Below are 27,475 nucleotides of genomic sequence, written 5' to 3'. Positions count from 1 at the left end.
CCAGCTCCAAAATTTGATCCGCCCAGTATATCAGTCTTAAAGATTCTGGAATAAAAATGCAAATATTTGTCTTGAATAATGAAGGGTACAAATTCTTTTCAAATTGTTTTTAATTCAACCGCATTGTTGTTATGTGCGGTAAAATTGATTGAAAATGGCGTATATTACTGTGATTTACTTAACCACTAATTAGTGAACCAAATTGGCCAGCTCCAAAATTTGATCTGCCCAGTATATCAGTCTTAAAAATTCTGGAATCAAAAAGCAAATTTTTGTCTTAATGAAGGGTACAAATTCTTTTCAAATTGTTTTTAAGTCAACCGCATTGTTAGTGCGGTAAAATATATTGAAAGTGGCGTATATTAGTGTGATTAATTAACCACTAATTAATTGACCAAATTGGCCAGCTCCAAAATTTGATCCGCCCAGTATATCAGTCTTCACGATTCTGGAATAAAAAAGCAAATATTTGTCATAACGAAGGGTACAAATTCTTTTCAAATTGTTTTTAAGTCAGCCGCATTGTTATGTGAGGTAAAATATATTGAAAATGGCGTATATTACTGTGATTAATTAACCACTAATTAGTGGACCAAATTAGCCAGCTCCAAAATTTGATCCGCCCAGTATATTAGTCTTAAAGATTCTGGAATAAAAAAGTTAATTTTTGTCTTAATGAAGGGTACAAATTCTTTTCAAATTGTTTTTAAGTCAACCGCATTGTTAGTGCGGTAAAATAATATTGAAAATTGCGTATATTATTGTGATTAATTAACCACTAATTAATTGACCAAATTGGCCAGCTCCAAAATTTGATCCGCCCAGTAAATCAGTCTTTAAGATTCTGGAATATAAAAGCAAATATTTGTCTTAATGAAGGGTACAAATTATTTTCAAATTATAGTTATGTATTTACACAGTATATTTAATGACACAGTGTAACACAAACGATTTAATTTTTGCCTTTGTGTTTGCGGGTCATTTTGTGACGTCTTGTTAAAAGTTTATTTCTTTTTTCATTGTTTTTTAATCATATATACTTATTAAATTGATATATTATCAAATAAAAAGTTGTGGTTTATGGCTAGTATTTTAGAATTCGTTCGAATAAAACAGATCTTCATCTTCAGAATTGAACCTCCCTGTACTGTATGTGTTCTATTTTCCGAATACGCGGCTGGCTTTTTCCGGGAATACGCGGCTGGCTATTTCGGGCCCAATACTGTGCTAGGTTCAGTTCGGTCAAAAACCATAGTTGGGACACTACTACAAAGTCTAAGTCCCTTTTTGTTATAGCACGTTCTATGCTCTGTGAGTGGAAAGGAAACACCCTAAGGCCTAACTTGCCATGCACCTATAATGGAGGTGACGTGTTTTAGCAGTAGCAGCTGTACGGAAACTGGAATTTTGTGAACTGAAAAACGAATCGTAAGTGCCGCAAATGGTTTTTAATTGTTTAAAAACAATTCAAAGGGCTGTGATGTTCCATTTTCGATCCATATTGACAGACTAGCCACCAGATTTGCCCCACTTTTACCACTTTTGAAAATCATGACACAAATTCCATTCCCACATCATAATGAATATGATAATCATCATGTTCCAACTAGCGTGACTAGTTGGTTGCGATAACGTAACCCTCCTGCAGACGGCGGAGCCGGAGTGTTACGAATCATCGAATCATCCACAACCTGTGCAGGGCGAAATGGTCAAACACGTACAATTTCGACAGCTAGTCAACAGATTTGCTCAACTTTTACCACTTTCGAAAATCATGTCCATGACACCGGTTTGTGGGGCTAGCCTAGCCCAAGGAGTAGGATATGATAGTGCGGCGGCTTCCCGCGAGACTAATTTATTAATTTAAATTTAGGAGTTCAAGGGACCAAGCCAAGGAGACCTGCAACCGCTGGGCCGAAAGTTCCCCTTATCCCGAATCCAAATTGTACCTGAAGTCAGAGGACCCGGGGAATACTTTGAGCAATCTCGGGCTAAAAACGCAGGGTCGTTTGGGTGGAAATCTACCGCCCGATCGGTTACTGTTTGTCTGTTGCACTCTGGGGGCAGGGTTGGATATATTTCTACTGGGGGTGGGAGAACATCATAATATGACTAAAACACAGTTCTGAACTCTTTAATTGCCCCTGGGCAATCTTCTTTAATGCCTCCTGGGCAACTCACTTTCTCATTATACATGTAAATAGTTGAAATTACAGTTCTTCTCGTTCTATCCTTTATAAACGAGGCCTTTTATCTCTTATAACAAATCATGTCTTCCCTAGTGCCTTCCCCGCCGGTCCTTCCAATATTAGCAAAGTAAGCAATCAAAATGCACGCGCAAGCTTGCCGATTGTTTTGCTGTGTCTCTATTCGAGTCTCCAAATTAGTTAGACTACTCAACCGATAATGAATGGCTACTCGTCAACCCAGAGGGTCAACTCACGATCAATCTCTGTGATTGACGCTGGGCCATCCAAGTTCTCTGCAAACCTGTCAACTACCAGCTGCCACTTCGTCACTTGTAACTATTCTGAAAAGGATACTCAAAATCTCAGCAATACAATCGTAAGCAAACAATTTATGCAGCAATTAAAACAATACCGGCACAATGCCTGCGTGTCCCTGCCCAGCGACAAGCCCGCTGCTACCAGGGTGGTCACAAGACCCGTCACTCCCGCTGCTGACCTCTCCGACCATCTTACACAACACAATTTCGTGACCTTTACCAAATAAGGCATATTAGACTTGTGTCGGTCCACACAATCTCGTCACAATAGCCTGTAGTACTAGAACGTCAGTTGGTGCTCCATGCAAGGAGCGGAGAAGTCCAACCTGGGCTAGGATCTATTCTAATCTAATAACATAGTAATAATAGTAATAAATTATAAATAGTATTCATAAATATCTAAGACAGTTTATCCATTCTGATTGGTCGAGAGGGCTTTTCTTCAGACAATATTGATGAGATTTGGGGTTGTTTTAAAGACCTGTTGTTTGCTACTGTAAAAGATATTGTTCCTATAGCCAAATGCAAAGGTAGAAAGAAACATCCTTGGATCTCACATGATATCACTGTTTTATCCAAAAAGAAGAATAGAGCCTTTAAAGCAGCTATCCATAACCAAGCTAATCATAACTTATGGGCTAAGTACAAAAAGCTTCGGAATGAGGTCAAATATCGTACTAGACAATCGTATTGTGCTTTTATCAATGACATGCATTCAAATACCTTGCTGCTGTTTTTTATTTCTCAAATTTATAGTGCCTTTTGCATAATTAACTAGAATCTCTCTTTTAACATGTTTAACGATTTTGTATTTTTAATGCCCATTAGGGCCTAGTGCTTTTATAGTTTTAACTGCTTGTATAGTTCTATATTTTTATACTGTATGCCATGTTTTAATAATGTCCATCTGTAATGTCCCTTTTTGTCTCTTCGTAAATTGTGGCATCAGGAGATTAACTCGATAGTAATTTAGTTTACTTTTTTTAAATCCTTCAGGGGTGCTGCTTTTTTTGTTATTGTACATGTATTGTATGTTCATGTTTTTGTTTTCTTACTGTCCTTATTGTCTGTGCTTGAATTTTTGCCTGTGAAATTAATAAATGAAATGAAATGAAAAATGAAATGAGGGCATCACGTGGGGATGTTTGAACACTAAAGTGTTGAATTTAAAACATGAGCGTGACATGCAAGCTTGCACCTGTGCTTCTAAGACAGTTTCTTCATTCTTGTCTTGGCCCCATTTCGCTTTGTTAGTGTGCACGAACGTTGACTCGTTACCAGTGTTGTAGCTAGACCAGTTTTAGTGGTGGGCAATAAATCAATTTTTGTTGGAAGTCTACCGAGGGCAAGGGGGATCAACAAAATTATTTGTGATTGAATTATTGCCATTATTGCTGAAGGGGGGCAAGTTTTCCGAAATGTTTTTGTTATGGGGCCATGCAATAATTAGAATCATCTTTTGACTGTGTTCTTTCTCTGTGACATTTGATTCTCCTCATCATTCATTAGCTGTTTATTAACTGGGCGGGTTATTGGGCCATGCAATAAGTAGAATCATCTTTCGACTGTGTTCTTTCTCTTTGACATGTGATACTCCTTATCATTAGCTTTGTCTCAGACATGTCAGATCAATGCAAAGTGGACAATATTTGAAATCTGTGCTGGGCAGCACGGTGTATTTTGCTCAGAGTGCTGGGCAAAAGATGTGAGTCCTGGGCAAGCCCGCCCAGCACCGCCCACCGTGGTTACAACACTGCTCGTTACCCTCCGGTCATAGTAGGGGTTACGTTATCGCAACCAATTCCAGTATTGATTTGTTCACAAAACATCAGTTATCACATATCAATGATCATTTAATTAATATCATTGTAGTTGTACAGTCATATAGTGGTTTGACCTGTCCTTCTGGATCACTTTTGTGATCCAGAACAACAACATTTTATTTTATTTTTTTATCATCATTTATTCATAATTACTCTCAAGTATCCATTGGCAAAAATAAAAAAATAAAAAATTAAAGTTGGTTTGATAAAAATATCATCACCTTATTGAATGATTGACCAGTTCCGGATCGGTTGATTCTGTCTGAATGAGTAGCGCGCCCTCTAAATAATGTTGCAAACCAATGCTTCCATTAGACCTCGGAACAACAAGGGGGCTTACACTTCCTTCCCAAAATGCCTTAATTAGTCTTTCAGCAAAATCAGCCAGTGTGGATTGGTGATAAGGTCTATGAATAATATCTTGAACATAATACATTATGTAAAGTTATCAATGGCTATTGGATAAGGTAGTTTCACATGCCTTTAAAATTTATATCCGCGTCCTCTCCCCAGTTCAACTAAATTAAGTCCTCCGTATGCTGCATACATGTACATTTATTTACAACGCAAATAAAGTTCCTGTACACCATTGTGAACAAATTTATATCAGTATTTTTTTCACAATTTACCTTATTGTGGAAGCTGCTTTTACTCACATTTTCAGTGTGTTGGTTGAGATTTCTTAATTTCCATCCGTGGATTACATTATTTGTTAAAATATAATGGAAATTGACTACTTTGCTAGACATGTTCTGGACTGACTAGCCTTGATCAAGGCGCTCCAGCTAGAGTTGCAACCTGCCTAATCCGAGTACCCACTGAATTCCGCCAGCGCACATTAAATGTACATGTATGCCCACAAACATACATGTAACACAAATAACACAAAACGTGCATATAGTACGTGTACAGCGTACATGTATGTACACATACATGTACTGTACATGTACATGTACATCACATGTACCATCTGTACGGTACACTGTATATCATGTATATGAGTACTTTCTGTTGAGCAACGTGTACGAGGTTGAAAGTAGAAAGACTCAACTGTACTCACGACTTCGCTATACTGTTCTCGCTGTACAATGTACATGATGTACTGTACATTGTACTGTATACGTTGTTCGTGTATGCACAGTGTGCAGACTGCCGAATCATGCCGCGCCGGGCTAGGGCACACTACGCCAACAGCCTTGAGTCATGGCTATGGACTGACTTGCTTGTGAAGACTTAGGTCTACATTTACTTGCGTGTGCGTACTTAATTGTGTAAGCTATTGGCTTGCGCAAATTTCAAAAAGGCCATTCTTCAAAGATTGTGCCCAACGTGCATATAAACAGCCAATCGCAGGTGCCTGACTATTCCCCATGGCTTTCATTATCAATTTGTACATTATTATTAGTATTACACAGAACTCCAACTTTTTCTCAGAAATAATGTTTTGTTTATGTTAGTGTTGAACAAATCAAAAGTGTGGTAATGGACACTATTGATATGAGCGTAATTTCAACTTCCCAAATCAGGAAAATCCAACAAAACTGTAGTCAAAATTGTGTTCACATTGTACAAATGCTTCATACCCAGGACATCAGGAACTTTTCAGGGTTTTATGAATTGTTTTAAAGACACTAAATTTGAGCTGAATTGGTCATTGAAGTTGCGAGATAATAATGACAGAAAAAACAACCTTGTCACCCAAAGTTGTGTGCTTTCAGATGCTTGATTTCGAGACCTCAAATCTAACTCTGAGGTCTCAAAATCAAATTCGAGGAAAATAACTTTTTTCTCGAAAACTACATTACTTCAGAGGGAGCCGTTTCTCACAATGTTTTATACGATCAACAGCTCACCATTGCTAGTTACCAAGTAAGGTTTTATGCTAATTAGTATTTTGAGTAATAACCAATAGTGTCCACTGCCTACATACCGTATGTAAATCATTATGAGCAATCAAATCAAAGCAGTTCAATAATTGAAGGAAAGCTTTTAGTTTCCCAAACTCACATGAAAACCTTGGCGTTGCTTACTGTATGTAAATGAATGACAAATACAAATAACACGGAAGCTAGCTGCCTAATTTTATTGCTAATCTGAATTTGCTTAGCTCGTGGCCCTTCTCAGGATTTGCCCTGAACTTTTCAGTGATAAGCCAATAGAGCCCTCAAAGCTGTAGTTGTTCTAGTCTGCAAGCTTTTTCACAGGCCCACACATGTAATGTACATTATACAAATGTATCATATATTCATTATTCACTGGCCTACATGTAGATATTTTCATATAATGAAGTAACCCCAGTTTGTTTTCTACTTGCCTTATAGGATAAGAAAGAACTTGTTTTCTTTTGATTGAGTCGCCATGCCGTCAAGAAAGAGAAGTCAGAAACCTGATGAGTCACCGATCATCAACAGTCAGACAACTATTAGTAACTTAACATTTAGAACTGATGTCACACCAAGCTCTTTGATTGATGGAAGCAAAGATTTAGACATGGGAGCGAATGGTCCTGGCTTGAAAGGAGACTACAAAAGTATTATGTTATTACTGCTGCTTTATGTTCTTCAGGGTATTCCATTAGGTTTAGCAGGGAGTATTCCACTTGTGTTACAAAGTCGGAAAGTTAGCTACAGTCAGCAAGCTGTCTTTAGCTTTGTGTACTGGCCCTTCAGCGTTAAACTCATCTGGGCTCCCATTGTGGACTCGCTGTTTGTGCCAAGATTTGGTCGTCGGAAAACATGGCTGGTACCAACTCAATACGCCATCGGATTCTTTATGCTGTTTCTCTCAAGTCATGTTTCTGCGATTCTTGGAGATGCTGATGAAGTGGATGAAAACTCGCCACCAATCAACGTGTACTTCCTTACTGCAGTTTTTTTCATGCTGAACTTTTTGGCCGCGACGCAAGACATTGCTGTGGACGGCTGGGCTCTTACAATGCTATCAAAGAGAAATGTTGGCTATGCATCAACGTGCAATACAGTTGGACAAACAGCGGGTTATTTCCTTGGAAATGTTGTATTTCTTGCTCTTGAGTCGGCAGACTTTTGTAATAAATACTTGAGATCGGAGCCCAAATCGCATGGACTTGTGACTTTACCAGGTAATTTACAGTAACTTTACTTCACACTACAACATAATATTTTGTTCAAACCTCTGCTTGGGTTCCGTTAAAATAATGTTGGATTGGATTGTTTCCATTGTAACCACAAGATAGAAATTATGGGAAAAAACTTGCGATTATCATTGTACGTTCAGTAACAGAGATGTTTTCTTTAAAACATGTACTTTGGCTGTGGCTGGTTTTTGTTGTACAATCATTCAGCATTCACCAGTACAGTAACTACAGTAATAACCTATTGATTATTGGGGGTTGGGGGGTTGGGTGGGGAGAGGCACAGGTTGAATTAGATTGATCACTGTAGGTCAAAGGTGCAGTGTTCTGTGCAATGGTGATTATGACTTGAGACCATAATACACAATGTACGTAGTGCCTTGTACATGCATGTAGTGCCTTGTGATGTGGCATGTTTTTCAATCAAACATGCCAGAAACACCAGGCAATTCCATGTTTTAATTAAAACCACAAGACTGCAGGACTTGTCCAATGTAAATGTAAATGTACCATTGGCCTGGTGCTAAAAACACTGGCTATTACAGCGGTGTACATAAACATGTACCAAGGAACAAGATTCTTGAGCTCTGCATATGGTGTATACACAAAGTTAGGAATTCTAAATTTGAGATTTCAAATTTTACCCAGAATTTCATTTTACACGAACAAGATATTCCATGGCCTACAACACCTTTTTATTAAACTTGCATGTACATGTACAATGTAAGTCAAAGGTGGCTCATTGTGCTACATACATTGTACATGTACATTGTACTACATTGTTTGTGTACATGTTTTTTCCATTAATAAATTACCATATTGACTCTGATATTATTTTACCCTTTTTCCACCACAGATTTTCTGTTTTTCTGGGCATGTGTCTTTCTTGTCACAACAACGCTCATAGCACTACTAAAGCATGAGAAGCAGGGCCATTTCACAGAGAATGATGAACTGAAATGTGGAGTCTTTGATACTTACAAACAACTTTATCAACTGTTAAAATTACCATCTATAAAAGCATACATGCTGTTTGCTTTGACTTATAAGGTAAGAGAGGTATACTTGCCCCCAAATTATTTAATAATTTACCCAGTCAGTTTCCTATGGATGGTTTATTATTTGATGTTTTGAAATATTAGAGTTGCATCCCCTTGAGGTGATCCCTTGGTCTGCCGCTTCCCATGTTGCATTGTGGGTGTAATCCCTAGAAGCTAAAGGTGGTATGGCTTCTGACTGGCAACCAAAGCGAAAATATTTACATAAGGGAGACAGACAATAAAGGGCAATTTAGCCGAGTTGGTAGACCTCTTGCCTGTTAATCCTGAAGTCGGTTCAAATCCGGCACACATACATTTTTCTCTGCTTGACCCCCAAATCAGATTCATAAGAGAAATCACACTTTGGTTGTTAAACTTTGGTTGTTGGTCTGTTTGACCAAATTATGTCAAAATCATCATCGAGAACTACATTGTAAACCTGTGTTGACTTTCCAAATGATGAAAGTGTGATGGGTTGTCCTCCAAAGATTTACATAAAGTCTTTATTAAAATAATAATTTATTAAGTTTGATTTTAAAACTTTGCATGGTGTGATGATAATTTAGAAAGGAGACTCCATGTACATGTACATGTATAACAACTTGCTTTACTAGTTGTATTCAGTCCAGGTAGAACCAGTGGTTTGTCATGTGGTCATGGTGGTGTGTCATGGCCTAGCGTTTAAGAGTGCTGGACTCAAGCTCTGGTGTTTCTGATCAGTAGAGTGTGGGTTTGAGTCCCAGTCGTGACCTGCGTGTCCTTTAAAGGACAAGACACCTAACCATGATGCTTTATCCTTCGGATGGGATGTTAAGCCGTTGGTCCCGTCTGTTGTGTAATGCTCGTAAAACAACCAAGTGCACTTATTGAAAAGAGAAAAGGGTTCGCCTCTGTGTTCCTGATTTGATTGGCAGCATATTGTGCCACAGCACCTTGTAAACCATTGCATGGTGCTATGTAAAAGGAGGAGGTCTCGTCATAATTCAAACAAAGTTCCACACACCTTGCAGGAGAATACTGAATGTCAAAGCGTCACTGAGTGATGGATTCGTGCACTATATAAGAAGCCGCTATTTTTATTATTATTATTATTATGTATTTTCACTCTTTTCTACAGATAGGGTTTGCAGCTGCAGATGCAGTGACAGGATTGAAGCTAATCGAAGGAGGTGTTCCTAAGGAGAAGTTAGCTCTACTTGCCGTCCCAATAGTCCCTCTTCAAATTCTTCTTCCATGGGTTATCAGTAAATACACCAGTGGACCGAGACCACTAGATATATTGCTTAAAGCCTTTCCAATCAGGTAAATTCATTATTCTCAGACTTAAAGGTAGGGTCGTACTTCGGTAATGACCACCCCCCCCCCCCCCCCCAACTAAAGAAATCAATAGTCGCGACTTTGACACTAGTCCCCCAGGCTTTCTAGTCAGCCAGGAACCTAGTACACTGCCAAGGTGACTACAGGCAACATGTATACCACTAGCCCTATATAGGACTCTTCCTCTGTACTACACAGATACAGAGTACTAACTATTCCGGCCCGTTTCTGGGGCAGAAAAAATTTCGCAGCTTCATAACTTAAATCTTACCTGCAACAAGCCACTAAATTCAACAGATTCACATTCCATGGCGGCATATATTTTTCTGCAGTGGGTTTTTTGGTCCTCATATATTCCTTACAAATCCGTCATTTTTGTGAAATAATGCAGCTCCCAACGTAAACAAATCTGTTGAAATTAGTGGTTTCTTGCAGTTATGAAGCTTTTAAAATGTTCCGCCCCAGAAATGGACCCTGATATCCAGGACGTCACTGTAGTATAACACTGAAGTGTAAGGCCGCCAGGGTTGTTAGTACACCACATGTTGAAGTCAAACAAGTGATTGGTGAAATGGTTTTAAAATTAAGAGCACAAAAATAATGATTTGAGCTTTTCTGTTTTGTTTTCTAGATTGCTTATTGGCGGGACAGTTTTTTTCTTCATAGTTTGGTGGACACCATCAATGAAAAGTGATAACGGAGAGTTTCCATTGTACTATTATGTTGTGATAATTCTTGTCTACACTTGTTATCAGGTAAGGCTATGTATCAAGCACACATTTAGAAGACCCCCCCCCCTCCCCAAATACAAAATAAATTTAACAAATTATATTCAGGACACCCGACTCTGGATGGTGTTGTACCGCAGGCTTAAATAACACTTTCTTAAAATTAGACATGTTTTAGCCAGCTACTTACATTTGGGTGTAAAAGTTGCCATAGAGTGGAGTATTTTGGTGGATTTGGTACTGTGCCCCCAAACCAGCCACTCTTTGCAACAGGCCAGGCATACCAACCTATGAAAGTCCAAACATGTTGGTGTTGAGTTACCAATGAGTGTAGTATTTTGATGGATTTAGTACTGTGCCCCCAAACCAGCCACTCTTAGCAACAGGCCAGGCATACCAACCTATGAGAGTCCAAACATGTTGGTGTTGAGTTGCCAAAGAGTGTAGTATTTTGATGGATTTAGTACTGTGCCCCCAGACCAGCCACTCTTAGCAACAGGCAAGGCGCACCAATCTTATGAGTCCAAACATGTTGGTGTTGAGTTACCAATGAGTGTAGTATTTTGAAGGATTTAGTACTGTGCCCCCAAACCAGCCACTCTTAGCAACAGGCCAGGCATACCAACCTATGAGAGTCCAAACATGTTGGTGTTGAGTTGCCAAAGAGTGGTACTGCACCCCAAAGTCCATGTTGGGTGTTTACACTGCAAAGTGGAGTATTTTGATGGATTTGGTATTGTATTAGTCAAAACACAATTCTAAAGATATTTTGAAATTGTATGCATCCCTTCCCACAGATACCATTATACTCGATGTTTGTAGCAAGCATGGCGTTCAATGCACGCATAAGTGACCCTCGCATAGGAGGTACCTATATGACCCTCCTGAACACTGTACAGAACCTCGGAGGTAACTGGCCATCAACTCTAGCATTATGGATGGTAGATTTTCTGACTTGGAAGTCATGTGTAGGAGGCACAGGCTCAAACTTAGAAATGGACTGTGACAATAAAGTTGAAGTTAAGGTAAGAGTAAAAAGTGTTTTTTAAGGCGGGGCAATTATAATAAATAAATATAGAAAAGACTAGTTAAAGACCAATGGAAAATTGTTCTGTGACAGATGGGAACGGGAGGAAATATTTGCCACACCCTGAAAACCTTCTGTATTGACAATTTTCAGCAAACAATAACATGTACATATGCAGTTGCAATTACTGAGGTAATTTTCAACACCCTGATCGACCCCTTTCAAAAAAGAAAATACATACTTCATTTAGCGACTCCCAGATGTGTTTGTATTAAGGAATAACAGCGTGAGGACCCGGTCTTCACTGCGTGGTTATGACATATGACCGGGTTAGTGGCTGGCTGCTGTTAAAGGATCAAGCCGGAGGCGTGGTCCGTTATTAAAAGCAGTCAGTCACCAACCGAGGTCATTACCATGCAGTGATGACCAGGTCCTCACACTTACATTTCCATTAATAACTACCTTTTCATGAAAAACATGGTTAAAACGGTCAAAATGTGAAACTTGAGTTTGTGTTTCTGTCAACTGTGATCTCTGCTAAATTTAAATAAGCCCATATATACATGTATGGGTTTCAATGCGCACACCTGTTAATACATTTTCAGCACGTGAGTGCCAATAAAACTAAGATGAATAAACACGTGATACAGAGCATGCCACAAACAGTAGTTGTTGACAATGTATGCTGGTTTAGGGGTCATTTATTCGCTAGTTTCCGGAGCTGGTCCTTTATCACTTGTTTGTTAATACATCCCCACCTGATCAGGTTTTGACCAATCAGAGTCAGTAAACTGTCCCAGGTATTGGTGAATGTACAAAGCAATGGAACCGAGAACTACAATGTTATAGTGTTTGTTTTATATAGTCTGGCACTCTGGTGATTAGTCAAATGATCTCCAAGACCTCAAACGTGGTTCTAATCTTGTATAACTCAGGAAACGTGTTTTTTTAACAAGGGTGCTTTCTATGTGAAAGACAAACACCGGGGTTAGCCTGTACTCTTCTATTATTTGTTCTTGATTGTTTTACATGCACTACCAATCCTTGTACAAAGAACAATGGCTTAATGTCCCATTCAAAGGACAAAAGAATAGACCGATTGTGCTACTAATTGTTACATGTGGTCACGTGACCTATAGTGTGTATAGAGAAACATAGCTACACAGTAAAGACATGGGAAGACTCGTACCGATGGACCATAATTGGCTGTATTGTCAAAAAATAACACTTACAACTAAAAATGGAGCCCTTTTTAAGTTGAATATTATGACAATGATTAAAATCACATTTGCTGTTTGATGTTCCCAGTACATGTATTTTACTACAAAAGAGGTTTCTGGTGAGAGTATGGTTAGACTACGTAAAAACTGAGGTTAGAGCGAGCTCACGCGCCAAGTATTTTGTGATGTGCATGGCGTGAAAGTTGGGCTGTGACAAGGGAGATCGCGAAGTTGTCCTATTCTAAGCCGACAGCTCCCCCTTCTAATCAAATATTTTGAGGATGAAAACAAATGGATTTGCAGTCTTAATGAGATTTTTATTGAAAATATTGGCAGCAAAATAATTACAACGAGGGCACTGTAAAACCACACTTTACGTGTACAAACACATGACATCGTGTGAAAACTCTCATGGAATTTCCTCTTTGATGGAACGCGTTTACCCATACTGGCATTGTTCAGCCACCGGTAAGGTCTCATGTTACAAACTCCGGAATATTCTACAGTGATTTCGAGAATTTAGTTCTTTTTTGAGCCATAAACTGCAACAGTATAATCATGTCTTTTTAACGCACGTTTATATGCAGTACGCCGTGTTTGTTTAAATCCAATACCCACTATAGGTCACGTGACGCACAGAGCGCAATCGGTCTATTATGTCAAAGTATCTTGCTCAAGGAAACAAGTGTCAAAACCAGGACTGAAACCCACACCCTGCAGAGCTTTCAAGAGGCCTTTACTCTTAAATGCTCTGCCATAGCACCCCGAAAAACAAGATTGATTTTTACCTTTTGATATGTGCTAAAACTCCTCTTTGGAATGTACAGACCCATTTGTTTTTTTAATGGCTAGTCATTTTACCTGATCCCTTTTGTTAAAGTCCTCAGTTTCAACAGGTAGATATCTGTACTTGTGCATCCACTTGAATGTATCCCTTTGCTCTGCAGTATTTCAGTTACTTGAACAAGTTGTTGTTGTTTGTGCAGGCATGTACTGATGCAGGAGGACACTGTGTTACAGATATTGACGGCTATTACATCGAGCTTATAGCTTGTCTCATCATCGGTTTCACCTGGCTATGTTTGAGGTCAGAGAAAGTGCGCAAACTTCAAGATTTGAAAGAAGAAGATTGGAAGTGTCCTGCTACACAATGACTAATAACTAATGTATAGAACTTGTGAGAAATTATATATATTTAAATATTTTAGTAAGAACTGCTTTTCAGGACATTTCGCTGCTTTTAGCTGCAACATTGCTATGATATGTAAAGTGCAGTGTTGTAGTCGGCTACTACTTGAGCATCAATCTGATGGTAGGTGTACATGTACTTGTATGGTGACCAGTCTTTTATTCTTTATCTTTTTCTTCCATTATGTGCATTTTAACATGTGTTATCATGTTGGTCATATGTATAGGGTACAATGTTAACTTAAATATTATTATTACTATTAATATTATTGACTATCAAACTAACTGAACTCAAAGTCAAATCTTGATACTTGACTGAAAAAATAATCTGGACTTGGAAGCCATACACATGTACAGTACATGTACATGTACATGTACTGGTATTCGACTAAACTTAATTGTACTTGTTGTCTGATTAGTACGTGTAAGTACCCATGGTTAATATACATGTAACACTTTCCTTTCCACTTTCCATTACATGTATTATTGCATGGAATAGAGGAATAAAGCTCTGGAAAAAATACAACTGAAATTGTATGCTAACTGTGATATATTCATGTTTTAAAATAGTTCACAACAAGCACTCATTGTGTTCTGGAAAACTAGTCAACATAAAAACAAATTTTGTTTGATACCTCACGTTGCAGTATTTTATTGATGAAGTAACACATTATCGTAGTCCAAGATCCAAGTACTTGGTACTCAGCTGTTTGACTTGTACCTTAGATATCAGAATACATGTACATGGTACTTGGACTTGAACACTTGTTTTCATTCTCAAGGGGACAGAACCTCCTGCCAGACAGGCATTCTTTGTATGTGTATTTAGTTGGATCATTTTGTGTAGGTGAAAGAGCAATATTCTTTTTAGCAAAAACAATAGACATTTGATGAAATATAAAACACTTGAATAAATTAATTAACAATGATTTAATAAACAAGAACTTACACATTAAACATTTTTGATAATGAAACCAAAGACCCCTGAAAGCCACTTGCGCTGTTAAAAACAGTGGACACTATTGGTAATTGTCAAAGACCAGTCTTCTCACTTGGTGTATCTAAACAAATGCATAAAATAATAAACCTGTGAAAATTTTAGCTCAATTGGTCATCGAAGTTGCGAGATATGAATGAAATAAAAAACACCCTTGTCACACGAAGTTGTGTGCTTTCAGGTGCTTGATTTCGAGACCTCAAATTCTAAACTTGAGGTCTCGAAATCAAACTTGCAGAAAATTACTTCTTTCTTGAAAACTACGTCACTTCAGAGGGAGCCGTTTCTCACAATGTTTTATACCATCAACCTCTCCCAATGACTCGACACCAAGTAAGGTTTTATGCTAATAATTATTTCGAGTAATTACCAATAGTGTCCACTGCCTTTAACAGTATAGAACTGAAGATACATCGTACTTGTGTACACAAGACGGTGGAGACATGTCAGTTTAATTAGTTGCAGAAGGGAAACCCAATTCATAAAAACTGTGAAAATAACATCGTAACATTGCTATTAAGAAGAGAGCCTTTTGTGTGTGCAAAGCAAGTATTTGTGCAGAATAGCTTTGTGTTATTAACAAACAAAACGTGAATCACTGCACACTTCTAGGTAAGGTAAGACAAACGGGTCCGTTTTGTTTCGTTTACAAACAACCACTATCGTTTTCTCAAAATTCATCCGGGTTAACAATAGAAACCCTTTATATAATTGAAAGATATCCATCTTTTTTCGTTTGTTTTATTTCGTTATGGCATATTGATTGATTGATCAGTAATTTTTGTGATTATTTCGTTTTTGGTTGCCTGAACAGGGATTGTAGTTATTTCCTAATTAATTAGCACTTGGGGTTAGATAATTTTTTTCAGCAAGTTTGTTTGTGGCCTTTATTTCTACAAAATGTTAATTTCCACAAGTGTTTTTCTCAAAATGTATGTGATTATTAAACAAAGCTCAAATCCCATTTTCCCTTTTGGTATGTTATTAGTTGCAGTATTGAATTGCATATCTTTAAAGGGAAGGTACACGTTTGGTAATAACTCAAAACAAATATTAACTTAAAGACTGACTTGAAATAGAGGTTATTTCTCACTAGAATAATAAAAGACTTCTAGCTAGAAGTCTTTTATTCCTATATGAAGGCTTAAGGCCTGGGTCCTTTTGTTATGCATCTTATAAAGCACACACATTTTGTGCAGCAAGGGTGTGTTTTTTCTCCTTTTTCCGTTATTTGTTTGCAACTTGGGACACACCAATATTGAGAATTCTGAATTCTAGTTTTCGACCACTACTAAAGGTGTCCATCGCCTTTTAAACCAAATTATTAACGTAAACCTGTCTTTCACCCATCAAACTCGCACAGACATTGTGATATTAAAACAATGAACGTAAAACGTTATACCCGATAAGAAGAAAGATTTGACTTTATGGTAACCTACATGACGTCATCAGTTTTCAAATAAGGCATAAAGGGAAGGGACATGTTTGGTAATTACTCAATACAAATATTCACTTGAAAACTGACTAAACGTTGTGGGAAATGACTCCCCCTGAAGTAACGTAGTTTTTGAGAAAGAGGTTATTTCTCTCTAAAATAATAAAAGACTTCTAGCTAGAAGTATTTTATTCCTATCTGAAAGCACACAAATACGTCCAATAAGGGTTTTTTTTCTTTCATCATTTTCTCGAAACTTCGATGACCGATTGAGCCCAAATTTACACAGGCTTGTTATTTTATGCTTATGATGGGTTAGACGAAGTGAGAAGACTGGTCTATGACAATTACAACGTTTCGAAAATCTCAAAAAATTCTCATAATTTATATTAAAAAAGATCCAGTAAAAAGTACGATTAAGATTAAGCGCTTACCTGAAGGTGCACACGCGGTAGGCATTTTAAAGGCACTGACACTATTGGTATTTACTCAAAATAATTGTTTGCATAAAAACTTACTTGGTTACAAGCAGTGGAGAGCTGAGAAACAGCTCACTCTGTGCAGGGGCATCAATCCGTCTTGAAAGATGGTGGGGGGGGGGGGGACACATAACATTACGGCGTGGGGTCCGGGGCACGCTTTAGGGCCCCGGGAATTGCTTAGGTCGTATGCTCTCTGATGCAGGGTGGAGCAGGGCAAGAAATTTTAGGGGATGGTGGGGGGGGGGGGGGGTTGACACATCTATTAAAATGGTGCCTGCTATAAAGGATGCGGGCCCGAATAAGGTCTAGGGTAGTCTTGGTCCCAAGACCATTGGTGTTGCGCGGTCACACACAACCAACGTTCCGATTATGCACGGCAAAAACTGTCCACGCTTGTAATGAACGAACGCTAGCGGGCGCTCTGTTTCTCTGATTTAGATCTCACCATGGTCTTGAATATTTGCGGTGACGGGTCTTAACTTTTTTTATTGTTTTTCGGCAAATCTCCCCCGACTTTCCGGTGGAGCCAATCAGAGGCTGCGTTGCGGTTGGCTCATGAATAATTCATCAGTGTTGTGCATGTAGTGTACAATGCATGCAGTAATTCCGTTGCATGACTTTTGCTTTACTCTGTGTGTGGGTATATGTTTTTATCGGAGTATAATAATGTCCAGATCAGTAGGATTTGAAACTTTGACACAGGGTGGAAATACGATAAAGAAAGGTTTGTGGTACCAGCACAAACATTTCTATGTATAATATCCAGATCCAGACTACTGCATTGCCATGATATGCAGCTTGAAATGCGATCGTGGCGTTATGCTCCCGACGTGCCAGGGCCCACACTGATGAAGCCTGTATTGGCTAAACAATTTGCTTATAGTTAGCACAAAATAGTATTGCTTAGCAGAAACTGGTTGCCAGCCAATTTTTAGTTAAGTTTGAAATTTTGTAGTGCCCAAGTAAATTTTTGGATAGTAAAGAAATTTTGTACAGTATTTTCTGCCAAACAGATATTAACTGGTGGGCCCTGTAGTGTTATTCACAGTGAAAGTTTTTTAATCTTGGGGGAAGTAAATCTTGAGGGATTCAAAAGCGTCTTTGTGAGAACGTATGTTGAAATGTAACCATAGCTGCATATCTTGGAACGTAAGCGTAGCTTGACTCGGGATTGAAACCGTACTTTTTGATATTGTAGCGTAACCTAATAGTATCTTGGAGTGTATAAGCGTAGCTGAGTAGCTGCGTAGCTTAGAACGTAATAGTATCTTTTGGTGGAGCGTAAGCATATCTTGGAACGTAATTCGTAGCTGCGTATCTTGGAACGTAAGCGTAACTTGACACGGGATTGAAAGCATACCTTGTTGATATTATAGCGTAACTTGAAGGAACGTAAGCAGATCTGTAAGCGCAGCTGAGTAGCTGTGTAGCTTGGAACGTTGACATCTTTTGGAACGTAAAGCATATCTTGGACTGAAGCGTAGCATCTTGGAACATAAACGCAGCTGCGTATCTTTGAACGTAGGCATAGCTTGACTCGGGCTTGAAAGCGTACTTTTTGATATTATAGTGTAACTTGAAGAAATGTAGACCTAAGCGTATCTTGGAACGTAAACGTAGCTGCGTATCTTGGAATGTAAGCGTAGCTTGACTCGGGCTTGAAAACATACTTTTTGATATTATAGTGTAACTTGAACTTGATTGTATTTAAACATCTTTCCAATCATATGCATTTAATAACAAACGGTTACAAACGCTTTTTATAGACCAACTCGTCCGATCCAAGGCAATTAACGAGTTCCTTTAATAAGGGATGTAAATAACTTTTCGATTAGCTCTTGTCAGGGGCTCAACCGAGTGAGCACCGCGGGGTCGACACGGGAAAGCTAATCGAACGCACCCACAAATTGTTGATACTGCACAGATGAATGTTGCTTTGGCTCAGACATGTGACAATATTACAAACTGGCCTACCCAGTGCATGACTCCTAGAGCAAAATTGGTCCAGTCACTCTTTGAATGACTGTTTAGGTTATGATGAAAAGTAATTTCAGCGAAATTAAAAAACAAAAAAGGTGGTTTTCCCTCTTTTGCGGTCGCTTTGCCGCCAACGTTTTGGGATTTTCAGCTCTTCATCTTCCGTTTGGGTCTTTTTCAAACATTACGAAACTTCGGCGTTCAATTTAGCAGAGTATAAGGTGTAACTATAAAAACAAAAATGGTGAAAAGCTAATGCAACCCGATTGCTGTTCGAGTGGTTTGTTTAGTGAATGGTTTGTTTAATTATTAGTGAACGGTACCTTAAAGCCATTGGACACTTCCGGTAAACAGTAGTGTCCAAGGCCCACACTTTGTGTATCACAACTTCTATATAAAATAACAAACCTGTGAAAATTTAGGCTCAATCGGTCATCGGAGTCGGGAGAAAATAACGGGAAAACCCATTCTTGTTTCCGCGCGTTTCGCCGTGTCATGACATGTGTTTAAAATAAATCCGTAATTCTCGATATCGAGAGTTGATATTGTTTAAATGTCTGCTCAAAAAGTAAAGCATTTCATGGAATGATATTTCAAGAGAAGTCTTTCACCATTACCTTCTGTAAACCCTATAAGTTATTTGTAAATCTGTGAACTTTTTTTTCCCTTTTTTTTTTTTTTTGTTGTGGGGGGGGGGGGGGGGGTCTGTACCGAAAGTGGACGGACGGTAAAGTTTTTTTTTTTTTTTTGGGGGGGGGGGTCTGTACCGAAAGTGGACGGACGGTAAAGGAACATTTGCGTTTACTTGTGTTGTGCTTTCTTGTTCTTCTTTTTTGCCGATCGGTAGCAACATATCGGTGGGGCCGAGTGAATTTTGATTCATGTAAAAAAAAAACTTTAAAAAACCCACACATTTCCAGTACAATGTAAGATCGTGACGTAGTGCGCGTTGAAGAGCACCGAACTCGAGCTCTGATAATATTTCTGTTCAGCAGAGTATTGGTTCAAACCCCGGTTGTGACACGTATCCAAATGTTCACAATGTTTGTTATTTTATGCGTATGTTGGGATACACCAAGTGAGAGTACCAATTCACAAAGAGTTAGGACTAGTCTTATCTCGAGTTAGGACCAGTTACTCGTCCTAACTTATTTATCCATGCAATTTGTATATATCTCCTAAGACTAGTCCTAAGTTAGGACTAGTCCTAACTCTTTGTGAAATCGACCCCTGGTCTGTGAAAATTTACCACAATTTACTGGTCTTTGAAAAGGTGTCCACCTGGAAGTTATGTCCAAATACCTGTGACAGATTGCTGGTGAAAGTTATTTACCCGTAATACAATCTGCCTTCCGTTCACACGTGGGTCGATCATGTATTTTTTTTTTCCGCGGGCTTTGCGAAAGTTTAGAGTCACCTGGAAATACATTTTTTTCAACACTAGAGTATAATGTTTCTGAACAATAAAATAATTTTTTGAGTCAATGTTTTTGACGATTTATATGTAAAAGACAAAATAATAAAGCTGTGTGGGGTGACTCCGCCTACCCCTTTTGTGACGTCAATCGAGGCAGACTTTGCCTCGATCGAACACACGTACATGCAAGTACAATTAAGTCATAGTCGTGATTTTGTACGTTTCGAAAAATGTTTTTTTCTTGCATTTTCCGGCAAGGTCGACCAGGTGAATTGCTGCTCGCAGCAAACACTTCGAGCCGTCGTGCTTCGAGAATCCGAAATACACTACACATTTTGACATGAGAAAAGTTATTTTCTAAAACATGACGCCATCCCAACAATTTTTCCAGCTAGTGGGGAAGTCGAAGAAGGTACCATAAACACGTAACGAACCTAAAGGAGCGTGTGTGCCTAACGTGGAACAAAAAATCAGGTATTGTTTCAACTTTGAGGGCATGTTTTTAGCTCGCGCCAAGCATCACTTTCTTGTGTTGGCACTGCATGCGATTCATTGCGCCTCGATTGACGTCACGAACAGCGCCCTCTCGGGCTTATTTTCAAATTTGTAAATAACGTGGAAACTTATTTTTGTAAACCTTAGTTTATTGTTTATTTATATTCCACTCACCAAAACATATTTTAGCGATAAAAGTTTGTTTTTGACAAGAAAACACTTCCAGGTGACCTAAACTTTATTTTGTATCAAGAAATACTTCATGACATACAAGTTGTATTTTGTATCTGGTTGAAGTGTCATTCGTATCAAAGGTAACGTGTACATTTAAGTTTATAGTCAACACAATTAAACAAAACACGGCAGAACAAAAGAAAATACAAATAATGTAATAAAACTGTAAACTGAATATACCCGCTGCTGAATGTACAAATCTCGAACACTACAGTAGAATGCAATTAAAATAATACAGTTTCAGTATTCCTTGTATTAAACAGTTTCTTTGTTAGAACAAGAACAAACAAGTATAGAAGTAGCTGATGCAAACTGATTTTCAACCACAAGGACATAACGTGTCAAATAAGTGTTAAATTCATCTGCAGAAGTTGTTTCAAAGTCAACAGTTTTACCTAAAACATCCACATACACCAGTGTTTTGTTATAAAATGAAGAGACGCACATTTGTTTTTTCTCTGCGAAAAAAAAAAATCGAGAACACTGAACCTTACCACTGAAATGTAAGATGTCTTGTTCATCTGTGTTTGCTATGTTTGTTTGTACTTGCTGCATTCTGCTCACTTACACCTTAAAGACAGTGGACACTACTGGTAATATTGTCAAAGACTAGCCTTCACAGTTGGTGTATCTCAACACATGCATAAAATAACTAACCTGTGAAAATTTGAGATCAATCGGTCATCAAAGTTGCGAGATAATAATGAAAGAAGAAAACACCCTTGTCCCACGAAGTTGTGTGCTTTCAGATGCTTGATTTCGAGACCTCAAGTTCTAAATCTGAGGTCTCGAAATCAAATTCGTGGAAAATTACTTCTTTCTCGAAAACTATGGCACTTCAGAGGAAGCCGTTTCTCACAATCTTGTATACCATCAACCTCTCCCAATTACTCTTAAGAAAGAAAGGTTTTATGCTAATAATTTTTGCGTAATTACCAATGGTGTCCACTGCCTTTAATATGTTGCCCCTTCCTTGTTTTGTCCATTAATAAGTCACAACCTTGCACCTTTCTTGAAGTTTGCTTTAAGCCATTGGACACTTTCGGTAAACAGTATTGTCCACCCTTGTATCCGCGCGTTTCGCCGTGTCATGACATGTGTTTAAAATAAATCCGTAATTCTCGCTATCGAGAATTGACATTGTTTTAATGTTTTCTCAAAAAGTAAAGTATTTCATGGAATAATATTTCAAGAGAAGTCTTTCACCGTTACCTTCTGTAAACCCTTTAAGTTAATTGTAAATCTGTGAACTTTTATTTTTTTTCTGTATCGAATGTGTCCAATGGCTTTAATATGGGCATACCCCTCCAAAACAGCGGCGTAGCCAGTGGGAGGCGGCATCGGGGCATTGGGGCACGTGCCCAAAAAGAGGAAAACGAAGAGAGAAAAACAAGAGGTGCGTTTTTGTATCTATACATGTTGCCTATAGGCAACATGTAGTGAACGATCGCAATCTGGATAGCTATTGCGACCACAAAATAGCCCCTGCAGCATCCCCTTCCAATAATTTATAACAAGTGTAATCCTATTGACGAACCTATTCCCAGCCCCCTCCCCTGTCCCTCACCCAACCACACCCCGAAACAGTTCTGGCTACGCCGCTGCTTCAAAGGGATGGGAATCATTTGTGATACATTGCAGGGACTGTGTCGTCATGATCAAGCGTGGCTGTACATACAATCCATGTAGTTATACAATTATTATGAGCCCTTTATTACACATGAGCGTCGTCCTTTGGTCGTCCATATCTAGGGAAAGAGTGTGTGTTAAGATAACCTTTAAGCTACGACCAATTTTGTTTGCTCACGTTAAAAATGGACCTTGGCAACTGCAATACAGAAACGGCAGAGGAAATCCTGTCTCCAAATCCTGTCTCCAAAGAGATTGACCCGAGATGTTGCCTTGGACAAAAGTTCATAATACTTATTCATTGGGTTATTGAACTGCTGTAGTTTCGCACGCTCACTTTTCCTGTAGTTCGCTTAGCGTAATGTTAAGGAGAATGGACGAGAAAGTGTAGATCCGTGAATATAATGTACGAGCCGAAGGCGAGAACATTGTAGTCACGAATCTACACTTTCGAGTCGGTGGACACTATCGGTACATACTCAAAATAATTATGAGCATAAAACCTTACTAGGTGGCTCCCTCTGAAGTGACGTAGTTTTCGAGAAAGAAGTAATTTCCCACGAATTTGATTTCGAGACCTCAGGTTTAGAATTTGAGGTCTCGAAATCAACCATCTAAAAGCATATCACTTCATTTTACATTTCCCCATTCGTTATGTATAAACAGTTTCAATGAATTGGATTTCTCAACAGTAACAACACAGCTAGTCCATCTAAATTCGTATACGTTGTCAAACGACGGTTGGTTTTAACGTTTTTTTACGGTTTATAATTATTTTACAAAATATATAGACATACTTGAGTGCTGACAACATTATCGAGTACAACGTCAGTTTGCCTCAGCTAATAATGAAATAAAGTGATTTTTATAAACTGGAAATTGTTTTTGTAATTGAAAGATATTTTCAGCTATATTTTGTTTCTTTCAGCTATCTTTCAGTTTGGAAAGACATTGTTCAAGTTGAACTAATTACTTGTTCCGAATCTACACTTAGCGGCAGTGGACACTATTGGTAATTACCTAAAATAATTATTACAAAAACCTTACTTGATTACGACTACGAGTAAATGGGGAGAGGTTGATGGTGTAAAACATTGTGAGAAACGGCTCCCTCTGAATTAATGAAGTTTTCGAAAAAGAAGAATTTTTCCACAAATTTGATTTCTTCGTAAAGGAGGTGAAGAGTAATTTGTAAACGTTCCGAATATGTAACCAACGCTTATGAAGACATGGCGAATGGTGCGAAGTTTGAGCGATTGTGAAATATTTCCTTCCGTTAGCATATTAGCAGGCAAATTCGCCGTGTGAGGGCAGCATAAAGTGAACGATCTTCAGAAGGTGGAGAATGACTTGTGAACGTAGTGAATTTGTGGGCAACGCTTACGAAGACACGGCGAATGTTGTTGCAAAGTTTGAGCAATTATTAAATATTTCCGTTCGAGATGCTACTCTCACACTTGGGCGAATATCTTGCGAATATGAATGTTTGAAATTCGCGATGAATTCGCCCAAAAGTTGCAATTTGATAGTGATTATGTTCTCGGTCGTCCTTAAACCTCTCCTTACCAATATCTTACGCACAATACGCACGCTTTACCAACAGTACCAATGGCCTATCAAATGCTTACGCAAATCGATGGCGAATTACCGTCTTCACAACATTCGCTGAATGTACGGAAGCGCTTCGTATCGCCCCTCTCGCAGAGTGGCGAATGTTCTTGCGAACATGAATATTTGAATTTCGCGTTGAATTCGTCCAGAATGTCGGTTGGATAGTGACTATTTTCATCTCGGTCTCACCGCTCGATCGCCCTCGGTCGGCCCTCTTCTTACCATTAGGGACTTTTCGTTTACGACGACGGATGGTTCTGCGACGGTTATTCAGCTAAACGTTGTCGTTTTCAGCACAACGAAGATTCATCCCAAGTACTGTCGTAGAAATTGAGGGACGACCGTCCTCAAAGCCGACGCATGCGCAGATGATGCCAAATGTCATCTATACCGTCGCAGAACCATCCGTCGTCGAAAACGAAAAGTCCCTAATATCTCACGAGTATATTACGAATGCTTACCAACGCTTGACAATGCCTTTGCGAACGTTGCAAACGCTTACGCACGCTTTACCAACGTTACCAATGCTTACGAAAATCACGCCGAATGACCGTTTTCGCAACATTCGCTGAAATTTACAAACCGGTTTGTAAATTGGACGATCTTCGTTAGGAGGTGGGGAATAATTTGTAAAGTTTCCGAATTTGTTACCAACGCTTACGAAGACACGGCGATGTTGCAAATCTTCAGCGATTGTCAAATATCTCCTTCCGATAGCATATTCGCTATAATATTCGCCGTGAGAGCAGCATAAAGTGACCGATGTACGTAAGGAGGTGGAGAATGACTTGTGAACGTAGTGAATTTGTGGCGAATGTTGCGAAGTTTGAGCGACTGTTCAATATTTTCGTTCGTAAGCACATTCGCTAGCATATTCTCCCTAGTGTGATGCTACTCTCACACGAATATTCTTGCGAATATGGATATTTGAAATTCGCGGTGAGTTCGCCCAATATTTGCGAATTGATAGTGAATATTTTCACGTTCGCCCTCGGTCACCCCTCGACCTGTCCGAACCAATATGTTACACATTTTTACGAATGCTTCACAATGCTAGCCAATGATTGCCAATGCCTTACGAAAGTTGCCAACGCTAACACACGCTTTACCAACGTTACCAATGGCTACCAATGCTTACGAAAATCTACGGCGAATGACTGTCTTCGCAACATTCGCTGAAATTAAAAAGCTCTTCCCAATGCTGTTTCACACTGTTGCGAATAATATTAGAGTGAATTTGCTTACGAATGAAAATATTTGACAATCGCTCATACTTCGCAACATTCGCCCTGTCTTCGTAAGCGTTCGTATCAAATTCGGAGCGGTTACCCGTCACGCCCCATCTCCTTACGAAGATCGGTCAATTTACAAACAGGTTTGTTAATTTCAGCGAATGTTGCGAAGACGGTCATTCGCCTCGACATTCGTTAGCATTGGTAAGCCATTGTTAACGTCTGTAAAGCATGCGTAAGCTGTGGCAACGTTCGTAAAGAACCTTCGCGGGTCCCCTTTCTTACAAATGTGGTGTTGTTGTTTGTCAAACGAACAAGTGGCCAGAGCGAGATTCGCCCGGTGTTTATAGCAATCGCAGCCGCGTAATCCATTGTTCGGAAATTAGTCAGAAAATGGCAAGACATTGGCAACGATGGTAAGACATGCGTAATATTCCTAAGTGCATTATTAATGTTTGTAAGCCCTTTCGTAAGCATTCGCAAGCATTCGTAATATTCGCTAGCAATCGCTTCATTTGTTTGAAATTGTTGGTAAGCTCAGTCGCGACGTGCGCAACGTTCTTTGCCTATTTGTAAGGCATTGTCTAGCATGGTCAAGTGCTGGTAAGCATTCGTCATATATTGTTATAGAGAGGTCGAGGGACGACCGAGGGGTGACCAAGATGAACATGAATATTCATATAACATCCAAGCATTTGCTTTTTTCTGTGATATTCACCATCCAATCGCAATTGTTTGGCGAATTCACCGCGAATGTTAAAATTTTCATTCGCAAGAATTTATTCTTAAACGCAAGAATATCCGCCACATTTTGATTGAGTGATCTTCAAAAAGAGGTGGAGAATGACTAGTGAACGTTCCGAAATTGTCACCAACGCTTACGAAACACGGCGAAGTTTGAGCGATTGTCAAATAATTCCATTCGTAAGCCCATTCGCTAGCATAATTTCCCTAGTGTGAGAGTAGCATGAGAGTAGCATAAGCACATTCGTTAGCATTATTATTCTCCCTAGTGTGAGAGTAGCATAAAGTTGGGCCAATTAAATCAGCGCTTCCTCATCAACCAGTGAAGAAATGGTGGTCCACAATTGAAGCAAAGTGTTCGAAGTATATTATTATGTATTATTAGTTATGTATTTTTTGGGTAGGCTCACTCCCTCATTCTCCCTTTTCTTCTTTCTCCCTTTTCTCCTTTTTGTTCGAGGTGAGTCATCATTAATTAAAAGTTGTTATAGACACTTTTACGCAATATGGTGTACTTGAGATTAATCGGTAGCCAATCACCAAGTGATGTTTTTTAACTTAATAACAAGCCGGATGATATTCTACTTTATCATTTACTGAGCCTAATAAGGTCACGGGAAATATTACATAATATGTTACCTTGATGTTTCCCCTTTTTACCAATCACCTTACGTAAAAATAACCTTGGTGATCAAGGAAATGAAGACTGTTTATAAGACAGGTCCATAGGCATGGCACATATGTCATCTGTGTGAAGGGGGGGGGGGTCTTATGCTCAGGCCCCACCAAGTTTCGTTTTTCTCCCTTACAAAAGGGAACGACGAAACAACAATAGCAGGACCCTACAAAACGGAGTTATATTTTAAAACTGTAGTAATTGCTGTATGAGAAAAGTTGCTACATAGCCAACAAGCGTGGAATTCTCAAAGTCGTTTCCGTTTCCGTTATTATCTAATGACTGCCATATTTTAATAGGTGTCTTGTTGGCTTTGTTTCCTGCTTAGAATCATTGTCGCTGATTACTCCATTAATACATGTTCCCACAACACATTGTACCGGTGTGTCTATCACAAGGTGACTACCATGGCTCGAGTGTGCGTGCTAGTGCTGTTTCTCTGGTGCTCTTTGGATCCAAATTTTGTTACAACAGTTAGTGCAAACACTAGTATCAGTCTAAGTACCTCAATAATTGAGCCAACTGAGGGGGAAACAGCTGAACTGCAATGTAATGTTGATCACACACAACAATTCGTCATTGAAT

At 38.9% G+C, this 27,475-nt stretch overlaps 1 protein-coding gene across 1 annotated transcript; it reads left to right on the top strand.

Moving 5' to 3' along the window:
- Positions 1–1,299: 1,299 nt before the first annotated feature.
- Positions 1,300–15,922, top strand: LOC139950835 (acetyl-coenzyme A transporter 1-like). The gene is made up of 7 exons (XM_071949662.1): positions 1,300–1,428; positions 6,651–7,429; positions 8,298–8,491; positions 9,599–9,783; positions 10,430–10,553; positions 11,324–11,551; positions 13,760–15,922. The coding sequence occupies exons 2-7, from the start codon at positions 6,688–6,690 to the stop codon at positions 13,925–13,927; spliced, it is 1,641 nt and encodes a 546-aa protein (XP_071805763.1). The 5' UTR covers positions 1,300–1,428; positions 6,651–6,687; the 3' UTR covers positions 13,928–15,922.
- Positions 15,923–27,475: the final 11,553 nt, after the last annotated feature.

This window comes from Asterias amurensis, chromosome 18 (assembly GCF_032118995.1).
Source record: "Asterias amurensis chromosome 18, ASM3211899v1".
Lineage (NCBI taxonomy): Eukaryota > Metazoa > Echinodermata > Asteroidea > Forcipulatida > Asteriidae > Asterias > Asterias amurensis.
Note: the sequence above shows the minus strand (reverse complement) of the source record. Positions and strands in the feature narration are given on the sequence as shown.

Excerpts from the sequence above, each read along its gene's own strand:
- LOC139950835 (XM_071949662.1), top strand. The coding sequence starts at position 6,688 with ATGCCGTCAAGAAAGAGAAGTCAGAAACCTGATGAGTCACCGATCATC. Across the intron at positions 8,492-9,598 it reads TGTTTGCTTTGACTTATAAG|ATAGGGTTTGCAGCTGCAGA; the intron begins GTAAGAGAGGTA and ends TCTTTTCTACAG. Across the intron at positions 10,554-11,323 it reads TTGTCTACACTTGTTATCAG|ATACCATTATACTCGATGTT; the intron begins GTAAGGCTATGT and ends CCCTTCCCACAG.